This window comes from Trachypithecus francoisi, unplaced genomic scaffold, assembly GCF_009764315.1.
Source record: "Trachypithecus francoisi isolate TF-2019V2 unplaced genomic scaffold, Tfra_2.0 Contig01440, whole genome shotgun sequence".
In the NCBI taxonomy this organism is placed as follows: Eukaryota; Metazoa; Chordata; class Mammalia; order Primates; family Cercopithecidae; genus Trachypithecus; species Trachypithecus francoisi.
In genome coordinates this window covers 9,675,915-9,701,484 of record NW_022681431.1, presented here as the reverse complement: position 1 = coordinate 9,701,484, position 25,570 = coordinate 9,675,915, and the positions used below count along the sequence as shown (strand labels likewise).

Sequence of the window (25,570 nt, the reverse complement as noted above, 5' to 3'; positions counted from 1 at the left end):
TTTGTGGAACCTACATTTAGGATACAGCCTCATCCGTACTACATGTCAATAAGTATCAGGCCGGGCATGGTGGCTTACGCCTGTAATCTCAGCACTTTGGGAGGCCAAGGCCAAGGATCACCTGAGGTCAGGAGTTTGAGACCAGCCTGGCCAACATGACGAAACCCTGTCTCTACTAAAAATACAAAAATTAGCTGGGCATGGTGGCGGGCTCCTGTAATCCCAGCTACACAGGAGGCTGAGGCAGGAGAATCGCTTGAACTCAGGAAGTGGAGGTTGTAGTGAGCCAAGATCAGAGCACTGCACTCCAGCCGGGGCAACAAAGCAAGACGCCATCTCAAAAAATAAAAAATAAATAAATAAATATCGGAGAATGAATAGAGTATATTTCAGAGTTGGTGTGTGGCTGGGCTGCTGCAGTGGCCAGCATGCTCTCAGGGGGACCTCTGGGGGCCTTCCTCTCTGTCCCTGAGTTCCTTAACCTCTCCTGCCCGTCGTCATCACTGCCATCCTAATCCCTAACCACATCCTCCTATCCCTGCCTCCCAGGCCTGGTTCTCAGGACACAATGTTTGCATCACCCACACCCCTGGCCCTGGGTCACAGGGCTCAGTCCCTCTATGCCTTCATACCCGCTTTGTAACCCCCGACTCTACCCCTGTCTTAGAGACCAGGCTCCGTGAAAACTCCCACAACCAATGACGGTACCTGTGGCGTGGGAAGCCTGGAAGCCCTTTCGCTGGACCGAGTTATCTGAGTAGAAGCGCAGGAACATGCGGCTGCCTGTGGCCAGGACGGGCTCAGGCTTCTTGCTCCCACAGAAGCGGCCGAGGACGGGGGCCTTGGCGTCTCGCCCGTCGAACACCTCCAGGTGGTCGTAGGCACACTCAGGCTGGGACTCGATGTCCATCTCCATGAAGGTCTAGGGGGATGAGGAAGGAGCACAGATTAAAAATTTGCCTGGAGGGCAGGTGGGGCGAGGACGGGGGCCCCAAACCTAGGCCTCACGGACACCCATGGGAGCGGCCACAGCTGGGGATGACAATGAAGGAGGGCCCAGGCACAGGGCAAAGGCAGGGATGCCCCTAACTTATACTGGGAAAGGGGCTCTGTCCAGGCCAGACTTGGGGTCTCCTGGGGATAGCAGGCCTCTGGGCTCAGCCTGCAGCCTGTGCGGCTCTGGGCAGTGCCTCTGACCGGGGGTGGCCACACCACATAAGGAGTGGGAAGGGGCCCCTTACCAGCTTGACCCGGTGCCCGGGGGTGCTGGAGATGGCCCACGTGCACTCCTTCTTGCTGGGATACTTGTCAGGCCAGTTGGGGCTGGTGATGGTACCACTGGTGGATGTCACCTTGTGGTCACAGCCGGCTGCAGGGAAGCGAGTGACGGAAGGGGATAGAGAGGGACCCCAAGCTCCAATGCCTCCTGCGGGGAAGGCCCTTCCCTCCTGCCCCCCTCCTTCCTTCCATCTCTTGTCCCATTTATGAAATGGATGGCAGGCAGGCGTCATTTCTTTTTCATGAGTTTATCTGTGTCTAGGGAAAATCTAGCTGCCTGATTCCTATGAGAGCCTTGAGTGAGGCCCCACATGGCAGCACTCATGAAGCAGCCATCGCAGGCTCCCCGGACAACTCCTGGACCTTTGTAGGTATTGGGGCACAGTGGTCACATCACCTGTGCCTCTCCATTTTTCTTTTTTTTCTTTCTTTTTTTTTGAGATGGACTCTCCCTCTGTTGCCCAGGCTGGAATGCAGTGGTGTCATCTCTGCTCACTGCAACCTCTACCTCCCAGGTTTAAACGATTCTCCTGCCTTAGCCTCCTCAGTATCTTGGATTACAGGCGTGCGCCACCATGCCTGGCTAAATTTTGTATTTTTAGTAGAGATGGGATTTCGCCATGTTGGCTAGGCTGGTCTCACCACCTCAGGTGATCTGCCCACCTTGGCCTCCCAAAGTGCTCGGATTACAGGCGTGAGCCACTATACCTGGCTAATTTTTGTATTTTTAGTAGAGACAGGGTTTCACCATGTTGGCCAGGCTGGTCTTGAACTCCTGGCCTCAAGTGATCCGCCTGCCTAGGCCTTCCAAAGTGCTGGGATTACAGGCATGAGCCACTGCACCCGGCTGACCTGTGCCCCTTCTTGAAGCTGTCATCCACTGATCTCCAGCAGCCTGGACAGTCACAGGGGACTTTGACACCTGACTCAGTTCTCCCCACCCCCACTCCTGCTACCCTCCCAGGTGAAGTCAACAGACACATAATGGTCCACCCAAGACAGCCTCTCAGTTCCTTGAGGGCTTTGTCATCATCCACTGTTTCTCCACATCACAAACACATCACCCCTCTGTGGCCACTTCCTGTTCCTTGGGGTGCTCAGGACCTTGCCTTCCTGACCATGGTCATTCGGCTTCATTAAAATTAAAAAACAAAAACAAAAACGGGTTCTCACTTTGCTACCCAGGCTGGAGTGCAGTGGTGCGATCATAGCTCACCATAGCCTTGAGCTCCCAGGCTCCAGTGATCCTCCTGCCTCAGCCTCCCAAGTAGCTGGGATTACAGGCATGCCACCTGGGTAATTTTTTTCATTTTTAGTTTTTGTAGAGATGGGGTCTCACTATGTTGCCCACGCTGATCTCAAACTCCTGGTTTCAAGCGATCCTCCTGCCTCAGCTTCCCAAAGTGCTAGGGTCACAGGCATGAGCCACTGTGCCCGGCTGGCCTCTTAATTTTAGAGAGACCTCCAGGGTCTTGATCTTTCTATTCTCTCCCAGTATTTCCTCCTCGATTGACTTAACTGACTGCAGGGCTGACCACCCAGCCTGCTCCTCTGCACCCTGCGTGGCCCTGCATCTCCGGTTCTGCACAGCACCATCTTAGAAAACCCCACCTGTGGCTCCAGCCTCACCTGGGCCCCCAGACCACTTGACACTCTTTGGATTTGGCCTTTACCAGCTCCATCTCTTACCTCCTTAGTAAGTGCTGCAAACATCCAGCCTCCTCCTCAAGCTACTGTGTCAGCTCCCAGTGGTAGACCACCTCTCTCCTATCTCCTGAGAAAGCCAGGGCCCTCCACTATGAATGGTTTCAACCTCCGGACTCCGACCTGCAAACCCACCTGCCCTGCTGCCCTGCAGCTTTAAGTGTCCCTCCTCCCCGTCAGGATGGACTGCCCTTCCGGGAGCTGCAGCTCATTGCTGCTTACACCTGGGAACCCTCACACCACAAATGATCCAGCCTCAAGCTCTCCCTCAGCTCTGCAGCCTCAGAACCTTCACACATCCTGAAAGAGCTCTCCCAGGCCCCTCCAGCTACAGCCCATCCTCTCTCCTTTTCTTTCCAGCTTGCCTTCCCGAACCTTGCTACAGCCACTCTCACTGCCGATCTGATCTCCTCAATCCACGGCAATCTGACTTCTGCCTCTGAAAAGCATGGCTTCCCCGACTCGATTTTCTTTTTTTTTTTTTTTGTAGCGGGGGGTGGACAGGGTCTTGCTCTGTTGCCCAGGCTGGAGTGAAGTGGCGTGATCCTGGCTCACTGCAACCTCCGCCTCCCAGGTTCAAGCAATTCTTGCACCTCAGCCTCCCAAGCAGCTGGGACTACAGGCTTGCCATGTTGCCCAGGCTGGTCTCGAGCTCCTGAGCTCGGGCAATCCGCCCCCTTCAGCTTCCCAAAGTGCTGGGATTATAGGCATGAGCCACCACGCCCGGCCCCAACTCACATTTAAAAGCTGATGATCATTATTCATGATCATGTGATCGGACAGGTTTCACTTGGGGAAAGAGGCGGCCAGGCACTATGGCTGGTGGGGACAAGGATGGGCAAGATACAGCACGAGAGCCCCGAAAACGGGGCCTTCGCAAGTCCCTGGTGGAGGTAGGTGAAGCTCCTGTCTACCCACACTTGAACCATGAGCTGTCACAATTACCCATCGGTGAGTTCACACAGCCCCCTGCCCTCCCTCTTTGCGCTCTGGCCTGCCATGCCCTCTGTGTTCCTTGCACGCCCATGTCTCTCCCCAGCTAGGCTGCAATCTCCATGGGAATAGAGGGGCTCCTGTCTTGAATTCCCTACAGATCTTTGCAAAGTGCTGGGTCCTCTGTAGGAATCAGGAAATGCTTAGGGATCTGTAATTAACCTACCACCTGAGTAAGAAACCACACGTGCTTCTTAGGTGAATCAGCAGATGGAAAGGTAAACAGTCCATCTTCTCCAGGAGCTTCACCCCTGTCCTGGCTATCTTATGGATTCTGTTTTTTATCAAACCATCTTTTGACGCAAGGGAGTACAGAGGCAGAATGCAGTTTAGACAACATCAGTATAAGGTCCCCTCTAGCTAGTTCCGTGACTCAGGAACTGTGTATTTGGGAAGCCTGAGGTCACAGGGTTGGAAGCCCTCGACTGTCAACTGGTTCACTGTTGAGGCCTTCGGTTCTGTGTCTGCTTGTGAGCAGCGCATCTGTTTATACCTGGGTTGTCAACCTAACCAGGGTAAGAAGAATCACTTGCCAAGCATGGTGCTAAGGGCTCAGAGCCATGTCTATAAAGCTTAGTACCTTGCAAGGTAGGCATCATTTTTATTAATTTTAGTTTTTGAAATGGAGTCTTGCTCTGTTGCCCAGGCTAGAGTGCAATGGCATGATCTCGGCTCACTGCAACCTCTGCCTTCCAGGTTCAAGCAATTCTTCTGCCTCAGCCTCCTGAGTAGCTGGGATTACAGGTGCGTGCCACCACGCCCGGCTAATTTTTTGTATTTTTAGTAGAGATGGGGTTTCATCATGTTGGTCAAGCTGGTCCTGAACTCCTGACCTCAAGTGATCCGCCCACCTTGGCCTCCCAAAGTACTGGGATTACAGGCGTGAGCCACTGCGCCTGGCCTATCATTTTTTATCATTTCATGGATGAGGAAACTGAAACACAGAGAGGTTGAGTGACTCACCCAAAGTCACACAGACGTTCAGTGGTAGAGGCAAGTCTATGTTGTGCTGCTGGGATTGGACACACCCAGCAGGCAAGGGCCACAGGGGAATCCCTGACTTAGAGCGGGTCTGTGAGGTATCAAGTCCCAGGAGGTATTAGGGGATACTGGTGATGCCCTGAGAACTGTTTTTATTTTGCTTTATGTATTTATTTATTTATTTATTCCCAGTCTGTCACCCAGGCTGGTGATGCCCTGAGAGCTGTTTTTATTTTGCTTTATTTATTTATTTATATTTTTATTTGTTTTTTCCCACTCTGTCACCCAGGCTGGAGTGCAGTGGTGTGATCTCGGCTCATGCAGCCTCAGCCTCCCCAGACTCAGGTGATTCTCCCACCTCAGCCTTCAGGGTAGCTGGGACTATAGGCATGCGCCACTACACCCAGCTAATTTTTTGTATTTATTGCAGAGATGGGGTTTCGCCACGTTGCCCAGGTTGGTCTTTAATTCCCGGGCTGAAGCTATCTGTCCGCCTCAGCCTCCCAAAGTACTGGGATTACAGGTGTGAACCACTGCGCCGGCCTATTTTACTTTATTTTTAGTTTAAAAACCTGTTTAAAAATAAAATAGAGACAGGGTCTCACTATGTTGCCTAGGCTGGTCTTGAATGCCTGAGCTCAAGAGATCCTCCTGCCTCGGCCTCCCAAAGTGCTGGGATTACAGGCATGAGCCACCGCGCCCGGCCTAGAGCTATTTTTAAATGTGTGCAGGGCTTCACTGCCAGGAAGGCAGTGGCCCTGTTCTGAGCATCCCCAGGGGTTATAAGTGTGACCAATAATGGTAACAGATGCCACTGTGCTTGCGGTGAGCCAGGCCCTGCTTGGGGCATGTCAAGCTCCCAATGCCCCTCTGAGGTGGGTACTATTATTATTATCTACATTTTACGCAGGAGCAAACCAAGGCACAGAGAGGGTAAAGAGTCACTCAAAGGCACACAGCTAGCGAAGCAGCAGGCCTGGGCCAGGCCACCTGGCTCTGGAGACTGTGCTCTTACCCACTATCCTTTCTTGTCTCTGTGCCAGTAGGAAGTCACAAAGAGACTTGGACATGGTTTTAAGAAGCGCAAACTAGAAAAGTCTGAAAATGAAGCCTCGAAGCAGCCGTGAGCTCCTCCCCTCCTAATGTGGGCAACAGAAGTGAGCGTGTGACATTGCAGGAGGGGGAACGATGGAGCCTCAGAGATCACTCGGGCCCCAGAATCTAAACGGAGGCCGACAGAGATGACCTGCTGGCCTTCCACTGCCAGCAGCGGGTCCTTCAAGCCCAGACGCCCCTGGCATGCAGCCCATACCTTCTTTGCAGTCGTGCTTGTTGTCATGGAGGACGAAGCCACTGCGGCACTGGCACTCATAACTGCCGAACGTGTTGACGCAGTCCTGCTGGCAGCCGCCGTTATCCTTGGAGCACTCGTCCTTGTCTGCAGGGGAGCAAATAAAGGCAGACGCTGGGTCTATGTAGGGCTGAGGTCTGGACGCCCCAGGGGAAGTGGAGGCCTGGCTGGGCTTTCTCCCACCGGGACAGAGCAACAGCCGGCCAGAGCTGGCCAGGCCAGGGCGGTGGGGAGTGGGAGGCCAGGCGACAAGGGGGTCCAAAGGGGCGTCCAGCAGAACCAGCTGAGTGGGGCCCAGCTGTGGGGAGAGGAGGACGGGGGTCCGAGCAGACCAGCATGGGTCACCATTACCTGCTTACTGGACAGATGGACAAGTGGAAAAACAGACACATGGACAAGCAGACTGCAAGAGAAAGGAGCAGGACGCAGGGGTCCCTCTTTTACTTCACAACAGGAAATGTCACAGACACCATCAAAATGGGAGGGGGTAGGGCACGGGGAAGGGTCCCCGGTCCGCGGACGGGCACAGTGGGGAGAAGAGAGCACCAGTTCTGTCCGGCCAGAGGGAGGTGGGCCGGAATGGCAGAGTGGAGGCGGGGGGTGGGTGGGCACCGAAGCCCCCATCCCATTCCGTCCAAGGTGAGGTTCCTGAGTAACAAGGGGTCCGGGAGGCCTGGCAGGCCTCACTGGGGGGTCCGGTTTCTTTTCTGCACTCGGAATTTGAGCTGGTGGGGGCGTCCCCGAGGGGGCTGCAGAGCTGGCCTCTTTTCTGAAACGAGAGAGAGAAGGAGAACAGGGACCAAGGGGTGGGGGTGGAGGGCAGGGACCAGGGAGGGACAGCAGTGAAAACCAGACCCAGGACCTCCGAGGTGGGTCCGAGGGCAGGGTGGGACGGGAGGGCAGGCGGACATACATGCGGGGTGGCCATGTCTGGGCGCAGCCAGGGCACGGAGGGCTGGGTTAGCAGGGGCAGAAGGCACAGCGACGGGACAGAGACAGAGCCTGTGGCAGGAGAAGACCTGGAGGGACGGCACGCATAGCCCACTAGGTGTGCATTGCATCAGGGAAGGAGAGAACTGGGGAGTCGTCGGTGGAGGGGAGCAGTACTTGGGAAGGGCTGGGAGAGCTCCACTCTGGCTCTCATTCAGGCGGCAACATCTACAGAGTGTGTTAGACAGACACACACACTCACAAATACACCTGCAGACCCACTGCATGGATGTACTGTTACCCAAATGTGGCAACACAGGTGCTGGTCCACAGGCACACACATACATATGTGCACGGTACACACTACCCACATATGCACAGACACACAGCTCCAATACACCATGCAAATGCAGATACAGACACAGCCAACTACACACACATCCTCACTTGCCCGCCCAGCCTGTGTACAGGTGCATACAAAGAATACACACTCTGCACTCCCACCTATGTGTGAGGAGGCAGGCACAGATATCAACGCACAGACAGGCACAGAACACCCAGGGACAGGACACATCTGCACACACAGGTGCATGGACACCTAGACCTGGATACAACGTCATGTGTAAAGGCAGAGATGTAGCTCATTAGCAGATGGCTCGCAGAGGGGCAACAGCCACGTGTCAGAGACCCACACATACACTCACACGACAAACACACAATCTGTGCCCCAAAGCACAGAAGTGCACATGGTCACGGCCACATACACTCAGGTCTGTCTGTGGTCACTTGGGGGATGGTGTGCATGGCATAGAAGCAGGCATATCCAGGGAAGGTGAGGGATCCCAGTGGACTCCCAGAATTCCCGAGATGAACCATGAGGTGGAAAGATGCCTGCTGGCATTGAACTGGCCAGGCAGGGATCTGTGCAAGGGGGCCTATTCCTGATCCCCATCAGGACGGGGGCCCAAGGGCTGGAACATCGGCTTCCAGAAGGCCCTGCTTCTCCAACCCATGACCAGGTAGGCTAGACCCCGAGGACCCACAGGAACCCAGGCCAAGAGGTGGAGTCCCCAAGTCCTTCTCAAGGGTTCTTGCTCAGTTAATACATCAGAGGGGGCCTGATCAACAGCCCTCCATGAGCTGCCTTTGAATCAGCCCTGCAGAAAATGTGGGGGTGAAGGGCACCCTGCAAGCCATCCTGGGGTTCACTGAGGACATCTCCAGTGACTGTGCTAGAAGCTTTGGGGGGCCCGGCTTACAGACTGGGCAAAGTCTTCGCTCCATCCCTTCCTCACATGTGTGCCCTAGAAACCTAGCCCAGTGCCTGGTACACAGCAGGGGTAAAATTACACCTGCCAAATGCAAATGGACAGGTACGTGAATGGCTGGATGAATGAGTGGGGGAAAGTGAGTCCTGCTTCAGTGTCCGGGGCAGGAGTGGGCAGCCTCACCTGGGAGCTGGGGGGAGCAGGTTGCAGGGGGGTGGGGTAGAGGAGGTGGGCATGGGCCCAAGCAAGGAGGTGGCACTCACCCTACAGTGCCCAAATGCCCCGGAAGGTGGCAGGGGTCAGACTGAAGGTCTTCAGGCTCTTTCTTCTCCTTCTTGGCTTAGGGTCTCCTCGGTGGGTGTCCCAAAAGTCCAAATAGCCCCCCTTCTCGGGGGCCAGAGTCAGATGCCCCAGGCCCTGAGGGCTGAGCCTCGATGCCCCCAGTGGGGGTCCTCTGAAGGTTTCTTGTGCGGTGGGGCAATGTGTGTGCACATGTGTGTGCGTGTGGGCGTGTGTGTCTCTGTGCAGGGCTGAGGGTGGGGCGGGCATAGTGTCGACCGGGGCATGGGGTAGAGCAGTAACTCCAGGCCTGACAGATGTGAGTGTCGGTCCCCTGCCCCCTCCAAGACTGGAGCAACAGAAGGGCAGAAAGAGACGAGAGTAAGCAGGTAATGGTTTCCCGGGGCAGGGCCTGCCCCTGAGCAGGTGTTACATCCTCTCAGCCCTCTGGCGAGCACCTCTTAGGAGTCCCAGGTGGGCACAGGGAAGGAAGAAATTGGCTTGGCATGGGGAGGGTCTCAGCAAGCGGGGGCTGGGGGTAGGAGGTCAACGGGCAGAGCAGGGTGGCTGGCAGTGCCAAGCAGGGAGCCAGTGCAGGGGCAGGTGCATGGTATCCAGGGGTCAGGCAGGGGTGCAGGGCAGCCACAGAGGGGGCTTGAGGATGCAGGACCCTGGGCGAAGGAGGGGAGAAGGAAGGCAGCATGGACTCAGCCGTGGGCATCCTGCCTTCCTGCCTATTCCCTGTCCAGCCCAGCAGGCAGGCTGGGAGTGAGGATCCATGGGCCTGCTCCAGCCAGACCCTGACCTCCCTCTCTCCCCTGCTCCACTCCACTCATGCCCTTCACTGCATGGGCCTGTGTCCTGTTACCTCTGGGGACCACCAGTTACCTTACAGCCTCACCCCAGGGTGAAGGGCTGAGTGATTCACAAAGAAGGGGAGATCTCCTGGACCCGGAGGATCAGCTCAGAGAGGCTGGGCCAGGGGCTGCTGATCACCCCTGAGACCACCCGAAGATGGGGCCACCAAAGGCCCAAATGAGGCCAAGGGACTGGAGCCCAGGCCTTAGGTGGGGCAGCTGTCAATCAACATGTGCTAATTGGATCTGAGTTCCTGCCCACTGGCTCAGCGGAGCCCCAAGGCTTTGGTATTGAAGGAAGCAGGTGACTCATCCTTCTCCTTTTTAAAAAAATTTTTAGAAACAGGGTCTGGAGTGAGTGATGAGATCATTGTTCATTGCAGCCTCAAACTCCTGGGCTCAAGCAATCCTTCTATCTCAGCCTCCTAAGTAGTTGGGACTACAGACACACATGACTACACCCTGCTAATTTTAAAATTTTTTATAGAGATGGGGTCTTGCTATGTTGTCTAGGCTGGTCTTGAACTCCTGGGCTCAAGTGATCCTCCCACCTCAGCCTCCCTGAGTGCTGGGATTACAGGCGTGAGCCACTGCACCCAGCCACAACTCATCTTTCTGAAGGCCCCAGTATGAACCTATGTGGCTTGTAGAGGGTCTGATTAGAAGTCTGCCACTGCCAGAAACTCTGCCCCACACAGTCCAAGGCAAACACCTGCCTCTCCTCCATCCACCCACGTTCTTGAACTGCCTGTTCCTAGGACCTGCCCTCTCCCAGGCCTTGGCTTGTACAACTCCTGACACCTGGAATACCCTTTTCTTCGCTTCTGGGCGCTGATTTCTGAATGCTTATATTCTACCCATCCTCAGGCCCCAGTCATTACAACCCTGAGGGCTCAGGAATAATGGGATTTGGATATCGGAAGGGCTGGCTTGATGGGGGAGGGAAGTGGTGGGGAGCAGGGGGCAGACTCTGCCTGCCTGGCACCAGGGAGGTCTGGGGAGTACAGGGGTGCAGGGGCAGGGAGAAAGGGAGCACTGTTCTCCGAGGAGAGGCGGGGCTAGGAGCTGGGCAGTCCGGGGATACCTGAGAAGAAGTGGGCCTTGAAGCCCTTTTTGGACACAGTGTTGTCGGACTTGAACTCCACGCGCATGTTGTTGTACTGGGAGGTGATGACCTCTGGCTTCTCAGAACCACAGAACTTGCCATGCAGCTTGGAGTCGGCTGTGAGTCCACTGCGCACCTCCACGAAGTCGTACTTGCACACCTGCAGGGGAGCCCAGCTCCAGGCCTGCCTCCTCCAGGAAGCCTCTCTTGACTACTTCCGCCCTTGGGAAGCTCTCTGCTCTGCACATCCTTTAGCCTTGACTTAGCTGCTCCCCATCACTGGATCCTCCTGTGCTCCCCAAGCCAGCCCTAAGCCTTCCCTTGCTCCACACCCCTCCACACTTCCTCCCACTTGCCACATGTTCCTCCGCCCCCTTCGGGGCCCTCCCTCCTGTGTTTCCCGAGCTGAGAGCAGTCTCTCCTTGACATTTGCAGAGTGTTTCTGCTGGGCCTGCTCTCAGAGGACATGAAGCAGGCGTCGAGCTGAATGCCCACGCCTCACAGCTTCCTGTCCCACCTCAGCCCCCGGTGGGCACTTACATCATTGCCCTCTGTCTCGAAGAAGTCAAACTGCAGGGAGATGCGGTACTGGGTGGGGGCCACCAGCTGCCAGATGCAGTTCTTGTTGGGGGGGTACTCCTTGGGCCAGCCCGGGCTGGTGATGGAACCGTTGAGCTTGGTGAGGAATCCGCCACAGGCAGCTGCAGGGACAAGGAAGGTGGCATCATCTGCGGGGAGCCCCTGCCGTGGGAAAGGGCTGAGACATGGGCTGGAAAGCAGTAAGGAGAAGATGGGGAGCCTGTGGATTCCCCAAGGCTCAGGGACCTGTGTCTGGTCCCTCTGGGGCAGACGGGAGGAGGCAGGGTGGGTTCGGTGTCTTCAGGGGTGAGCCTGTAGGGAGGAGTGGGGGAACTAAGGGGTCATAAGTGTGGCCATTTCTATCTTCTCTGCAAATGAACAGGCCAAGGATCTGCCAAGAGGGAGTGAGGGGAGTAAGGGGCTCAGGGAAAGCAGTTCAGGGAGGGGCGGTCCTGGGAGGTGCAGGAAAGGGAGTGGCTCAGGGGCACGGCAAGATTGGCCTAGTGAGCTGGAGCCATTAGCCTCGGAGTGCTGTCCCCAGCATCTCAGGACCATGCGTGGAGAGGCGGAAACAGTGCCTGTCCCACAACAGGGGTTTCCCAACCTGTAGATCATAACACCTTAGTGGGTGGTGATATCAATTAGCAGGTCAAGATGGTCATTGACAAAAAAAACCCAAAAAACCATACAGGAATGAAAAAACAAAACAAACCCAAAGCCAGAATGCAGCCTACAGGGGAACAGTGTGTTCTTGGGGTTGCAATGTGACATGTATTTCTTATCCATGAGCTATGAAAAGAGTGTTGGGGTATCCGTCTAGCTTTTCCAGGAAGGGGTCTGTCCAAGGGCATAAGAAATCTTGGCAGTGACTCAAGCCTGTGATCGCAGCACTTTGGGAGGCCGAGGCAGGAGAAGTACTTGAGGCCAGGAGTTTGAGACTAGCCTCGGCAACAAAGTAAGACCCCATCCCTACAAAAAAGTTTTAAAAATTAGCTGGGCAAGGTGGTGTGCGCCTGTAGTCCCAGCTACTTGGGAGGCGAGGTGAGAGGATTGCTTGAGCCCAGGAGTTGGAGGCTGTGGTGAGCTAAGATTGAGCCACTGTACTTCCAGCCTGGGTGACAGAGCAAGAGACTGTCTAAAAAAAAAAAAAAAAAAAAATCTGGGTAGTTGGGCTGGGGCCAGGGAGAGAACAGGGTCGGAGGCAGTCTGGGGGCACTCACCCTCACAGCGGCGCTTGTCTGGGGCCAGCTCGTACCCGGGGTCACAGCTGCACTTGTAGCTACCCAGGGTGTTGAGGCACCGCTGCTCACAGCCCCCGCGGTTGGGCCGAGAGCACTCGTCCACCTCTGTGGTGGGAAGGAAAGGGTTAGGGTGTCACAGACCCCAGGCAGGGGCCTGGTCGCTCTTCCCACCTCTGCTTGGGAGTCAAGTCCAGGGTCCCTCATGCTTCTTATGACCACCCCTCACCCCCATTCAAGGGAAGAAATTGGCTGTGAGCCTCACTTGTCCACTCAGCCCCAAGACCCACCCAGCTCCCCAATGGCTGGAACCCCACAGAGGGACCCCACAGAGGGACCCCACAGAGCCTTCCTTCTGAGCACATGGACTGGGCTGGTGTCTCTCATGTGCTGTTCCTTGACTAAGGACCCCTCTTTCATTTCTCCATCAATCCTTATGTGAAGCCTGTGGAGATGGACTGTTACTGTGCCCATTTTACAGATGAGAAACTGAGGTTCAGGGAGAATATCTTGCCCAAGGTCACACAGGTAAAAAAAACCTCCAACTGCCTTTTTTCCTCCCTGAGTCCTACAGCAGGTCCTGCCTCTACTCCACATTGGGGGACCTCTTCTCCCCAGCTAGCCCTGAGCTTCTTAAGGGCACATCCCTGGGGTCTCACTGGCATCCATATGCCTGCTAGAGTCTCCGTGTTGAATGAGTGAATGAAGAAGGAATGAAGGTCACGGAGCAACTTGGGGCAGGGGAGAGTAGGAGAGGAGGCACCTTTGAAAAAGTTGACGGCAAAGCCCGCTTTGTTAATGGATCCGTCAGAGACGAACTTGAGCCAGAGGCGGCTGGATGTGCTCTTGATGTCATCAGGCTTCTCGTAGCCACAGTAGCGCCCAATGAGGGTGCTGCTCTCACTGTGCCCGTCACGCACCTCCAGATAGTCGTAGGCACAGCTGTCGTGGCGCTCAATCTAGGCATTGAGGCTTCATCAGTGGAAGGGGCTCTGGCTGCCAGAGACCCACCCCCAGGAGCCCAAAGAGAGGCAGCTGTCCCAGGGAGCGACTGCAGGATTCAAATGTCAGATCACAGGGCCGATGACCTACCTCAAAGGACTGGAATGTGAGGCCCACGTGGAAGCCTTCAGACACCTGGATCCGCCAGATGCAGACTTTGCTGGGCCGGTAATCATCTGGGTAGTTGGGTGATTGAATGTGGCCATAGTCCTTTTTTACATCACCCCCGCAGATGGCTGTGGGGACACAGGATAGGGTGGGAAGGGGTGGTGAGTCAGCATGCTCTGCCCTGCTGGGGAGCTCTTTTCCCCACTCCTCCAGTCCCTCCCACGTCCCCCAGCTTTTCAGTTCCCCACCAACCCCCCAGTCCCAGGCAATCCCATCATTCTCTCTGCTTCTTCCCTTGGGGACCCACGGTCTTGCCCCTCAGGTGCCAGGAGGGATGTTCTAGGATGCCCAGAGACCTCCTATCTGACCCCTCCTGCCCACCGCCTTCCTCAGTACCTTCGTAGACTGCAAAGAAGCCCTTTCCAACCCAATTGCTGCTGCTGCGGAATTCAACCCAGAGGCGGCTGTCAGTGGAGACGATGGGCTCAGGGAGTTTGGACCCGCAGAAGCGGCCTGCACAGACAGTGTGGATGAAAGAGTGGTGAACCCCGAGGATACCCCCTATAGAGGCCCCACCTCTCCAGGAGGCGTGGGTGCTTGGGCCCTGATCTGTGGCCACACTACTTCACACATTCTCAAGACTGTACACCCTCCGGTTGGCTTCTGTCTGGTCCAAAGTCCAGCTTGGCTTTGGAGAGCCACAGACCACTTGAGGGATAGGATATGAGTCTATTTCTAGGAGGAAAGGTAGATCTTTATTTTTCATTTTATCTTATTTTATTTTTTTGAGATGGAGTCTCGCTCTGTCACGCAGGCTGGAGTGCAGTGGTGCGATCTCAGCTCACTGTAACCTCTGCCTCCTGGATTCAAGAAATTCTCCTGCTTCAGCCTCCCAAGTAGCTGGGACTACAGGCATCTGCCACCATATCCAGCTAATTTTCATATTTTTAGTAGAGATGAGGTTTTGCCATGTTGGCCAGGCCGGTCTCGAACTCCTGACCTCAGGTGATCCACCCACCTTGGCTTCCCAGAGTGCTGGGATTTCAGGTGTGAGCCACCATGTCTGGCCAAGGTAGATCTTTATCATGTCCAACTATATATGTGTTCTATTTACCTTTCTAAAGAGCATATTACCATCATTATTTACCTTTTCTTATTTGGTCTCTACGCAAAGAAGAGACCAAATTAGAAATAAAATCAGAAATATAATCAGAAATAAACATGACCTTCTTTACACATTACAAACTGCCCCCACAGACATGCTTTTATTTGTTCGAATGCAAGGGATGCCCCAGGACCCTAAATAAATCCCAGAGTCTGGGGACTACATCAGAAAATGTCCACTTTGAAATAAAAATGAATAAGAATCAACATAAGTGGATGAGGTCGGCCATCTGTGGAATTCTTTGTAGTCAAGAATCAACTAGGAATGAGTTGTGTGTTCCTAATAAGGCCGGTGTTTCCCAACATTCAGCAAGGGACAGAGGGTGCTGGCCCAGGAATGTAAGTTATGAAAAAGAAACTCTCATCTTGGAAAAACACTAACACGTCTGCGAGAGGAAGTGTTGTAAGGCCAGCTGCTTTGAGTGACCAAAAAGAAATATTTAAATATCGGAAACTGGGGCGAAAATAGAGGTTAGCAAGATCTGTCTGGCTGTTTTAGGCGCAGGCTGAGGAGAAGAGGCTCTGTTGCCCACAGAGTGGCCCTGAGCTCCTTATGATCATGTCCAGCTAGGAGGAGATTCATATAGCTCCTCGGGCTTGCTGCAAATACCCTCTAGGATCACCTGCCTCCCTTTGCCCTAATTCTAGGTTCATTAAAGCACCTTCTGTTCTGTGCTTCTGACCCACTTATTCCCACTGACTCACCTCCTGCCCCCTACCCTCCTCGGGACAAAGTATCCTATGCAAACAAAGTCGGGCCACGGCACCCACTGTGCAGCCCTCGGCAGTGAGTTAGTTAGGAGATGGGCTGGCAGGTTATGATGACTCTCTTTTGAGCCAGGCTGCACTGTGGGCACTCAAAAACCAGAAGGGCAGACAGAAAAAAACAGTGGAGCCTGTGAAAGTGCCCAGATGAGGAAGAGAGCCTGGGGCCACGGGGATGCACAGAACAGCCTGTCTGTCTCTCTCAGTCAATTCCGATGACTCTTTGCACCCACTGGGTGACAGCCGACTTCACAGGGAGGCCCAGAAGACTGCATTGGGGACTCTGAAGTCCAGATCGAGGACAGGACTTGCCTAAAGTCACACAGCAAGTGAGCAACGCAGCTAGCTGGGACTAATGATGCCAGGACTCCTGGCTCCCACACCAGGATGTCATCCCTGGCCAGTGTTGGGCCCTGGAGGGAGATGAAGAGTGTGATGAGGGTGGTTCAGAGAGGGAATCAGCATGGAGGGGGCAGGGGGTGGCTGGTGCTGTTACCTCGGAGGGGCGCCTTCCTCCAGAAGCCATCTCGGACCTCCACGTAGTCATACCAGCACAGGCGGCTGCGGTACAGGTCCAGGGATGTGAAGTTCAGGATTATCTAAGGCAACAGGGGAGGAAGAGGGTTAAGCTGTCCTGAACATCGCACCGGCCCTCTGCCAGCCCCATGATGACCACCGCCTGCCTTACGCGAGGCAGGTCACCCTGGGTGAGAGTTAACGGGCTCCCGAAAGGAGCTGCTGGCACAGAACCGCCCCTCCTCCACAGTGGTCTGCGCATGGTCAGCTTTCTTCCCAGAAGGCCCAGGAGGAGGAGAAGCCATCACTTTGGGTAGAACCCTGGCTCCAGCTCTCTTCATAGTCAATTAGACAACACAATCCACAACACCTTCAAGAGGAACTGGTCTCCACAGCGGGAGGAAGGGCCAAGGGCTGCATGAGGGTACTGGGGGGTCTGAAGTAAGGACGAAGGGTCCCAAGAGGAGAGGCAGGGGGAAAGAAGGGCTGAGTCACTAATCATCACTTTTTATTTTATTTTATTTCTTTGAGTCAGGGTCTTGCTTTGTCACCCAGGCTGGAGTGCAACGGTACAATCACAGCTCACTGTAGCCTCCACCTCCCAGGCTCAAGCTATCCTCCCACCTGAGCCTCCCAAAGTGCTGGGATTACAGGAGTGCGTCACTGCGCCCGGCCCCATCATTTATTGAGGGCTGATTCTGGGCGGGGGGACACACTAACTGTTGAGAGGACACCAGATCTGAATCTGTCCCTGTCCTCAAGGAGCTCCCGGCTTAGGGAGGGATGAGACATACGCATGAGAAAGCTCAGACTCCAGTCACAACAGCCGGGGTGTGAATCTCCACTCTGCATTTCCTGCTGTGAGTTATCAAGCAAACCACATAACCTCTGAAGCTTTGCTATGTCCTGCGTGCAATGGGGAGAAGAGTCCCTACCCTGACATCACCCTGTGACTTCCAAGGCACAGGCACTGTCTGTCCTGAGCACCTCATTTCAGGCTCCGAGCTCAGGAAATGCTCGCTCGCTACTGGAGAAATGTGACACCTTGGTGAGTACCAATTCTCCTTAGCAGATGGGCATTTTAACAGGTAGAGAGTTTAACAGTTTCCCTCCATTTCCGGGGGAAACCACTTCCTCGGTAGGTTCCAGAGTGGGCCCAAAGCCTGTCGTGTATTCAGAGTTCCAACAAGTAGGGATTCCAGGGATGTGTTCGCCGTGACCTGCAAGGCCAGTGCAGCGAACACTCGATGGTCTCAGGGGTCTCCCGCTCTGGGAGAGCTGGGTTCTCCACTAGAGAAGGGGACAGTCTGCCTCCCTTGTACCTTCTTGGAGAGTTAGAGGCAGAGTAGAGGCCAGGATGAAAAAGATTCCAAGGTGGGCACTGACAATTGCTGTCTGTAGCCAGGGTCAACTGGCTAGTCGGGGAGGAGCTCCTGGCTGCCAGTCACTCTGACATGGGCCCTATCAGAATACCTGGTGATTCCAATATCCGCCTAGGGAACCCTTCCCACTTCTTGGCCGCTCAGTTCTGTGACCTCCTCTCTCCACCTCTCTGCACCTTCCTGGCCACACACCAACACGTCACGCCGTGCAGGCCGGCTTCATCAAGAATTGTCTGCCCCTCCACAATCTCGGTTTCTAGGGCTCCACTCTCCATTCAGTTCCCAGTCTTTCCCTCAGTTCTCATCACTGCGACCTTCAAGCCACTGCACCCAGGACAATGCCACTGCCGGTCACCCCCATCTACTCTCTCTCCTTACCCAGCTTAGCTCCACAGCCCATCCTTTTTCTTCTATTCTTTTTAAAAAATTCTTACAAGAGTTTAACTGTATTTATTTGGGGGGTCTTTTATTAATTGTGGTATTCTGTGATATAATTGAGTAAGATCATGTTTTTGAAAAGTACACTATAGGCTGAACGCGGTGGCTCACTCCTGTAATCCCAACACACTTGAAGTCAGGAGTTTAAGACCAGCCTGGCCAACATGGTGAAACCCCATCTCTACAAAAAAATACAAAAAAATTAGCCAGGTGTGGTGGCATGCACCTGTAATCCTAGGTGGGGAGGCTCAGGCAGGAGAATCACTTGAACCCGGGAGGCGGAGGTTGCAGTGAGCCTAGATCACGCTGTTACACTCCAGCCTGGGTGACAGAGTAAGACTCTGTCTCGAAAAAAATACAAAATAAAATAAAGAAAAGCCCACTATATATTACTCTTGGTTATTATTATCATCATCAAAAGTTATTGTTACTATTATAAGTCCTGGCATTTTGAAACTCTGAAGATGCAAGTCTGTTCTAGCTCTTGCGAGGGAGTAGATGGCGTCTCATCACCTAATCTTTTAACTTTTTAGGAAATGACCAAATGTGGACCAGGCATGGTAGCTCACACCTGTAACCGAGCACTTTGGGAGGCCGAGGCAAGGGGATCGCTTGAGTCCAGGAGTTTGAGACCAGCCTGGGCAACATAGTGAGACCCCATCTCTAGAAAAATTTAAAAATTTGCCAGCTATGGTGGCATGTGTCTGTAGTTCCAGCTATTAGGAAGGCTGAAGTGGGAGGATCGCCTGAGCCTAGGAGGCTGAGGCTCCAGTGAGCCAAGATTGTGCTGGCTCACTGAATGGAAATTTGGTTTTATTTTTATATATAAATATATATTATATAATGTATAAGATATATATATATAATATATAAGATACATATTATATAAGATATATATTATATAATATAAGATATATAAGATATATTATATAATATATAAGATATGTGTGTGTATGTGTGTATATATATCTATATATCTATATCTATATCTATATCTATGTATCTATCAATAGAGACCTGCAGGGGGCGACTGAATAATTAAATTGACAGAAATCAAGACAATGGCATTCTAAGCAGCCATAAAAATGACTGAGTGCTGGCACGGAACGGCGGGCACAATTCATTGCTGAGTGCAAGGTATATTGCAAAAGACCATATACGTATGCATACAATTCCTTTTTGTCTTGTATATATATACATACATATATACACATCCATGCTTACATGCACATGTATACCTAGAAGGGTCTGGAAGGAGATACCAGAAAGTGTTACCAGTGCTTAGTCACCTGTGAGGAGTGGGATCTGGAGGAGGGTCTAGGGGAGAAAATTCACTTGTTATTTTACGCATTTCTAGATTGTTCAAAAAGTTTGTTTACTGTGTGCATATGTTATTTGTATTTCTAACAGACAACAAAAACAAAGGAGTTGCTGGATGGAAGAAGGGATGCAGAGGGCCGAGTGAGGGCGCTCTGGCTCCTGACTCACACCCTCCACCACTCCTCCACGTGGCCTCCCTGGGCTTGCCAAGCAGTTCTGCTCAGCAGCTGTGCTGAGGACAAGCGCCGCTTTCCTTCATCCTTAGAAGCAGCCTTGGCTGTGTCTGGGGAGGATGATGTCAAAGCTGCTGAGGAAGAAACCACGCCCAGCTGGCAGAACCCCAGAGCACCCACCCGAGACCTCCAAAGAAGCAGGAGGAAACAGAGGTCACATCACTCAGGAGGAAGAAACCTGCAGTGGCCGAGAGAGGCATGCTACAGAGAGGCCCAGTGATGGCTATATTGAGACCGGAGGTGTCAAATTAAGAGTTGTATTGGCTTCTGTCGTGTGGAAACAGCTGTGCTGTGGTGGCAGGGGCAATGCCCTTTGCCAGAGAAAGCCTGGCCAGCCCCACCGCTTCCGGGCTGGTGACTTGGGCCTGTGGCTCGGCTTCCTTAAGCCTCAGTGTTTTTGTCTGAAATTGAGATGGGGCCGGGTGCGGTGGCTCATGCCTGTAATCTCAGCACTTTGGGTGGCTGAGGTGGAAGTATCGCTTGAGCCCGGGAGTTTGAGACCAGCCTGAGCAATATAGTGAGACCTCATCTCTACAAAAAAATTAAAAAATTTGCCAGGCATGATGGCACATGCCAGTGGTCCCAGCTACTCAGGAGGTGGAGGTGGGAGGATCACTTGAGCCAGGGAGGTCCAGGCTGGAATGAGCCATGATCATACCACTGGGCAACAGAGCAACTCTGTCTCAGAAAAAACAAAACAAAACACAACAAACCCAAAACTGGAAATGATCATAATGGCTTCACTGGGGAGTTGGGAGGATTCAATATGGGGTGCAGAGTCTCCTGGTGCACCCTGAATATAGGAAATACTCCTCAAGCTTGCTGCATGCTGGCAGGGGAGAAGTAACAGGACACCTCACTTCTGGCCACAGTGTGCCAGTTAAGCATCTTGCCCCTTGGTGACTCACTGTCTGGCTTCAATCTGACCTAGCTGCATGATCTTTAGGCCCATCGACCAGTTTCTCTGTGCCTCCATGTCCTTATTTATAAGAGGGTAATGATGATACTATCTGCCTCCTTAAGGGAGTTCAATTCGTATATGTGTAAAATTTACAAGTGCCCAACACAGAGTAAGCACTCAATAAATGTTAACTTTGCTAGTAGAATGAAGTTTGCTTAAGATTTTTTGGTATTTGGAATGGTTAAGACTAGAATCCTGGAATTAGAGAGAAATAGGGTTCCTGGGGAAGTGGACCAGGATTTCTTCATTTAAAAAGATTACGGGGCCAGGCGCAGTGGCTCAAGCCTGTAATCCCAGCACTTTGGGAGGCTGGGACGGGCAGATCACGAGGTCAGGAGATCGAGACCATCTTGGCTAACACGGTGAAACCCCGTCTCTACTAAAAAATACAAAAACCTAGCCAGGCAAGGTGGCGGGTGCCTGTAGTCCCAGCTACTCGGGAGGCTGAGGAAGGAGAATGGCGTAAACTCGGGAGGCGGAGCTTGCAGTGAGCTGAGATCCGGCCACTGTACTCCAGCCTGGGCGACAGAGCGAGACTCTGTCTCAAAAAAAAAAAAAAAAAAAAAAAAGATTAGGGACTGGGCTGGGTGCGGTGGCTCACGCCTGTAACCCCAGCACTTTGCGAGGTCAAGGCAGGCAGATCACCTGAGGTCAGGAGTTTGAGACTAGCCTGGCCAACATGGCGAAACTCCATCTTTATTAAAATATAAAAATTAGCCGGGTGTGGTGGCACGTGTCAGTAGTCCCAGTTATTTGGGAGGCTAAGGCACGAGAATCACTTGAACCCGAGATGCAGAGGTTGCAGTGAGCTGAGATCACACCACTGCACTCCAGCCTGGGCAACAGGGCAAGACTCTGTCTCTAAAAAATACAATAAAATAATTAAATAAAATTAAAAGATTAGGAATATAGGAAAGATAGCAGCAGCTAACATTAGTTGGGTTCTCACTATGTGATAGGTACTACTCCAGAGACTTTATGTATAATAATTTGTTTAATCCTCATACCTTTATCAGGAGGAGATGGTTTTAAGAAGAGAATCATGGTCAGCAGATCAAACGTGATAGCACCTCCCTTGTGGTAGGTACTATCGCCAGGCTCATTTTATAGTTTATAGATTACAGAGGCTCACACTTGTAATCCCAGCACTTAGGGAGGCCGAGGCAGGTGCATCACCTGAGGTCAGGAGTTCGAGACCAGATTGGCCAATATGGCGAAACCCTGTCTCTACTAAAAATGCAAAAATTAGCCAGGCATGGTGGCATGTGCCTATAGTCCCAGGTACTCAGAAGGCTGAGACAAAAGAATTGCTTGAACCCAGAGGTGGGGGTTGCAGTAAGCCGAGATCACGCCACTGCACTCCAGTCTGGGCAACAGAGTGAGACTCCATCTCAAAAAGTATATATGTAGATAGATGGGGAAACAGAGGCACAGACAGGTTAAGCAACTTCCCCAAGACCACACAGCCAGTACATGGCACAGCTGTGAGTCAAACTCAGGCACTCTGGCTCTTAAAGTTACAGCCTCCACCAATCCTCCACATGGCTTCCCTGGGCCTGCCAAGCAATTCTGCTCAGCAACTGTTGAAGGACAAGTGTCCATTTTCCCTTCATCCTCAGAGCCCCACACCCTTCAAGACGCGGAACTTGGGTAGGATCCAGCACAGGCTTTGCAGAGAAGGCAGGGATCCCTTTGGCCTGGCTGGGGATGTGGAAGTCAGGGAAGGCATTAAGAATTTGGGTTGGGCTGGGCGTGGTGGGTCATGCCTATAATCCAAGCACTTTGGGAGGCCGAGATGGGTGGATCACCTGAGGTCAGGAGTTTGAGACCAGCCTGGCCAACATGGTGAAACCCTGTCTCTACTAAAAATACAAAAATTAGCCGGGCATGGTGGCACACGCCTGTAATCCCAGCTACTCGGGAGGCTGAGGCAGGAGAATCGCTTGAACCCAGGAGGCGGAGGTTACATTGAGCTGAGATCGTGCCATTGTACTCCAGCCTAGGGGACAAGAGTGAGACTTCGTCTCAAAAAAAAAAAGATGGTGAAACTGCGTCTCTACTAAAAATACAAAAATTAGCCGGAGGCAATGGCAGGTGCCTGTAATCCCAGCTACTAGGGAGGCTGAGGCACAAGAATTGCTTGAACCCGGGGGGCAGAGGTCAAGGTGAGCTGAGATCATGCCACTGCACTCCAGCTTGGGCGACAGAGTGAGACTCAGTCTCAAAAAAAAAAGAATTTAGGTTGGACCTTGAAGAACAGGTAGCATATCAGGAGGCAGGGATGGGAACGAGGGTGGATACTGCCAGCTCTAAAAGTTCTTATCTTCTTGGCTCCTCTGCAAATGTTTGATCTGCTGACCATGATTCCCTTCTTTTTTTTTTTTTTTTTCCTTTTTTGAGACTGAGTCTTACTCTCACCCAGGCTGGAGTGCAGTGGCACGATCTCGGTTCACTGCAACCTCCATCTCCCGGGTTTGCACCGCAATTCTCCTGCCTCAGCCTCCCGAGTAGCTGGGACTACAGGCATGCACCACCACGCCCAGCTAATTTTTGTATTTTTAGTAGAAACGGGGTTTCACTATGTTGGCCAGGCTGGTCTCAAACCCCTGACCTCAAGTGATCCGCCCCCCTCGGCCTCCCAAAGTGCTGGGATTACAGGCGTGAGTCACCGTACCCAGCCGATTCCCTTCGTAAAACTGTCTTCTCCTCATAAAGGTTCTCCTGTGTTGCTGGGGAACCACTGTCAGTCCTCTCCGCGCCAGCTGCTAGTTACATGAGTGTAGACTCGGGGGATCCGAAAAGAAGGCTTTCCAGTTGACTCTTTCACTTTGACATACCCAAGACAGGCAAAATCAATTGTACATGGTAAGATTTACTTATCATTCACATTTCTGGCAATAAGCTGAGAACTGGGAGGCAAATGAAAAACAACTTCTCCACAGCTAAAATAGATGTCAAAGTCCATCCACTAAAGCAGGTGGCATTATTTCAGGTTTACCTTTGAAAGACCATAGACTTTGGAGTCAGAAAGTCCTAGAACCGAATGCCAATTTCACCACTACTAGCTGTGTAAACTTGGGTAGGTTTATTCAAGCGCTTGAAGTCTCCATTATCTTGGCTGTACAGTAGGGACGATAGTACCTAGGTCATAAAAGTGTTACAGGGAATAGCCAGGTCCTGCATGTAAGGTGCCTAATCCTTTGCGGTCCTGCATGTAAGGTGCCTAATGCTTTGTGGTCCTGCATGTAAGGTGCCTAATGCTTTCTGTGGTACATAATCGTTAAACAATAGAGAGGCCGTTAGTATTCTACTACACCAGGCTCTGTAGGCCCTTTCAATGTTCCTGTCCCCAGGGTGTCACTCGGTTTCCCTTACAACTCTCCAATTTCATTCAGGACTGTGGCTAGTTTTTCCTTCATGTACTTCTACAACCACTCGTTGATTAATCTGGAATTTTTATACTTAGCCCTTTTCTCTTTCTGCAGCTCCAGGCAGGCTTCTGAAAAAAAGGACAGGAGTCCTCTGGGAATCACGGTGGAAGCAGCCCCAAGGCAGAGAGAGAGGCTTTGGGGGCAAGGCCATGTGTGTCTACTAGAGAGACTAGTGCCAGCCCAGGCCAGCCAGGAAGAACAGGGAAGGAAGCTGATCCTAGCCCAGATGCCACACCCCTGTCGAATGCATAAAACTCCCGGACAGGAAGGTAAGTAGCGTGCCACCTGACTCCGCTACTCAGGGCCAGGGACTGTCTTGTGCGTCTGTACATTTCCAGTGGCTGGCCCAGTGCTGGGCACATAATAGGCACACAGGTTTGCTGAAGAGCACTAAAGTCATTGTCGAAATGCAGCAGGGCTTTAGAACACACATAGTATCGCAATCACCGACTTTTGTGTCATAATCCAATTTTGTGTAATTTTGGAGAAGTTACTAAATTTTTCCAAGCCTGTTTTCTCATATCCAAAACAGGGATAATGCTAGCATCTGGCCCATAATGTTGCTGTGCGATAATGTTGGACATAACACACATAAAGAATTTAACATGGCCGGGTGCGGTGGCTCACGTCTGTAATCCCGGCACTTTGGGAGGCCGAGGCGGGCGAATCACCTGAGGCCGGGAGTTCGAGACCAGCCTGACCAACATGGAGAAACTCTGTCTCTACTAAAAATACAAAATTAGCTGGGTGTGGTGGCACATGCCTGTAATCCCAGCTACTCAGGAGGCTGAGGAGGTTGCGGTGAGCTGAGATTGTGCCATTGCACTCCAGCCTGCACAACAAGAATGAAACTCTGTCTCAAATAATAATAATAATAATAATAATAATTTAGCACATAGCTGCTCAATCATATGTTCAATCAGTTAGTTATTGCTATTATTATCGGTGGGTGAGATTTCCCAAGGCCGGAGTAATGGGAACTCTCTAGAAGGAAACAAGGAAGCCAGAGCATAGCTGGTAGAAGACAGCACAAAAGGAATGTAATTTTTTGTGGTTGTTTTGAGACAAGATCTTGCTCTGTTCCTCTGGCATGAGTGTAGTGGTGTAATCATAACTCACTGCAGCCTTGAACTCCCAGGCTTAAGCAATCCTCCCACCTCAGCCTCCCGAGTAGCTGGAACTACCAGCACCCACCAGACACCCAGCTAATTTTTAAAATTTTTTGTAGAGATGGTGTTCCGCTATGTTAGCCAGGCTGGTCTCAAACTCCTAGCCTCAAGTGATCCTCCTGCCTCAGCTTCCCTAAGTGTTGGGATTACGGGCGTGGGCCATATACTGGCCAGAATTGCCATTTTTAAGAGAGATTCAGAACAGGAAGAATGGGTTCACTTTTAAGGGAAGATGGTAGAATGTCAACCAAGAGTGAAGCCAGAATTACTCAGCTCTCAATAAGAATCTGTCCTACGTAAGAATGATCTTCAAATTACAATAAATGAAAATAAGCATTGTTTGAAAAGGAAATAGAAGCTCAATAACACAGAAGGAGGAGAGCCTGTGAGCATCTCGCTACATTGATTTTTGTCTCCAAGCTCATCAATGACATCAGAGGAGACAGTCAAATAATTTGCAGATGTGATCAGCATGTGTAATCTGCAGGACTCAGAGTAAAAGCTTTCCCAGTCTTCAA

General features: G+C 52.3%; 1 protein-coding gene across 2 annotated transcripts in view; it reads right to left on the bottom strand.

The window, feature by feature from the left end:
• Nucleotides 1-25,570, bottom strand: part of BMP1 (bone morphogenetic protein 1) — a 48,141-nt gene that overhangs the window by 4,066 nt on the left and 18,505 nt on the right. Inside the window, exons 9-18 of one of the 2 annotated variants that reach the window (XM_033227834.1) lie at nucleotides 16,099-16,201; nucleotides 14,070-14,186; nucleotides 13,656-13,801; nucleotides 13,327-13,522; nucleotides 12,546-12,671; nucleotides 11,287-11,447; nucleotides 10,726-10,906; nucleotides 6,269-6,394; nucleotides 1,242-1,369; nucleotides 709-922 (exon numbers count right to left, since the gene is read on the bottom strand). In XM_033227834.1, coding sequence (XP_033083725.1) covers nucleotides 709-922; nucleotides 1,242-1,369; nucleotides 6,269-6,394; nucleotides 10,726-10,906; nucleotides 11,287-11,447; nucleotides 12,546-12,671; nucleotides 13,327-13,522; nucleotides 13,656-13,801; nucleotides 14,070-14,186; nucleotides 16,099-16,201 — 1,498 coding nt within the window. Of the gene's footprint in view, nucleotides 1-708; nucleotides 923-1,241; nucleotides 1,370-6,268; nucleotides 6,395-6,711; nucleotides 7,077-10,725; nucleotides 10,907-11,286; nucleotides 11,448-12,545; nucleotides 12,672-13,326; nucleotides 13,523-13,655; nucleotides 13,802-14,069; nucleotides 14,187-16,098; nucleotides 16,202-25,570 lie in introns of those variants that run through there. The other variant, XM_033227845.1, reaches the window with a different exon arrangement.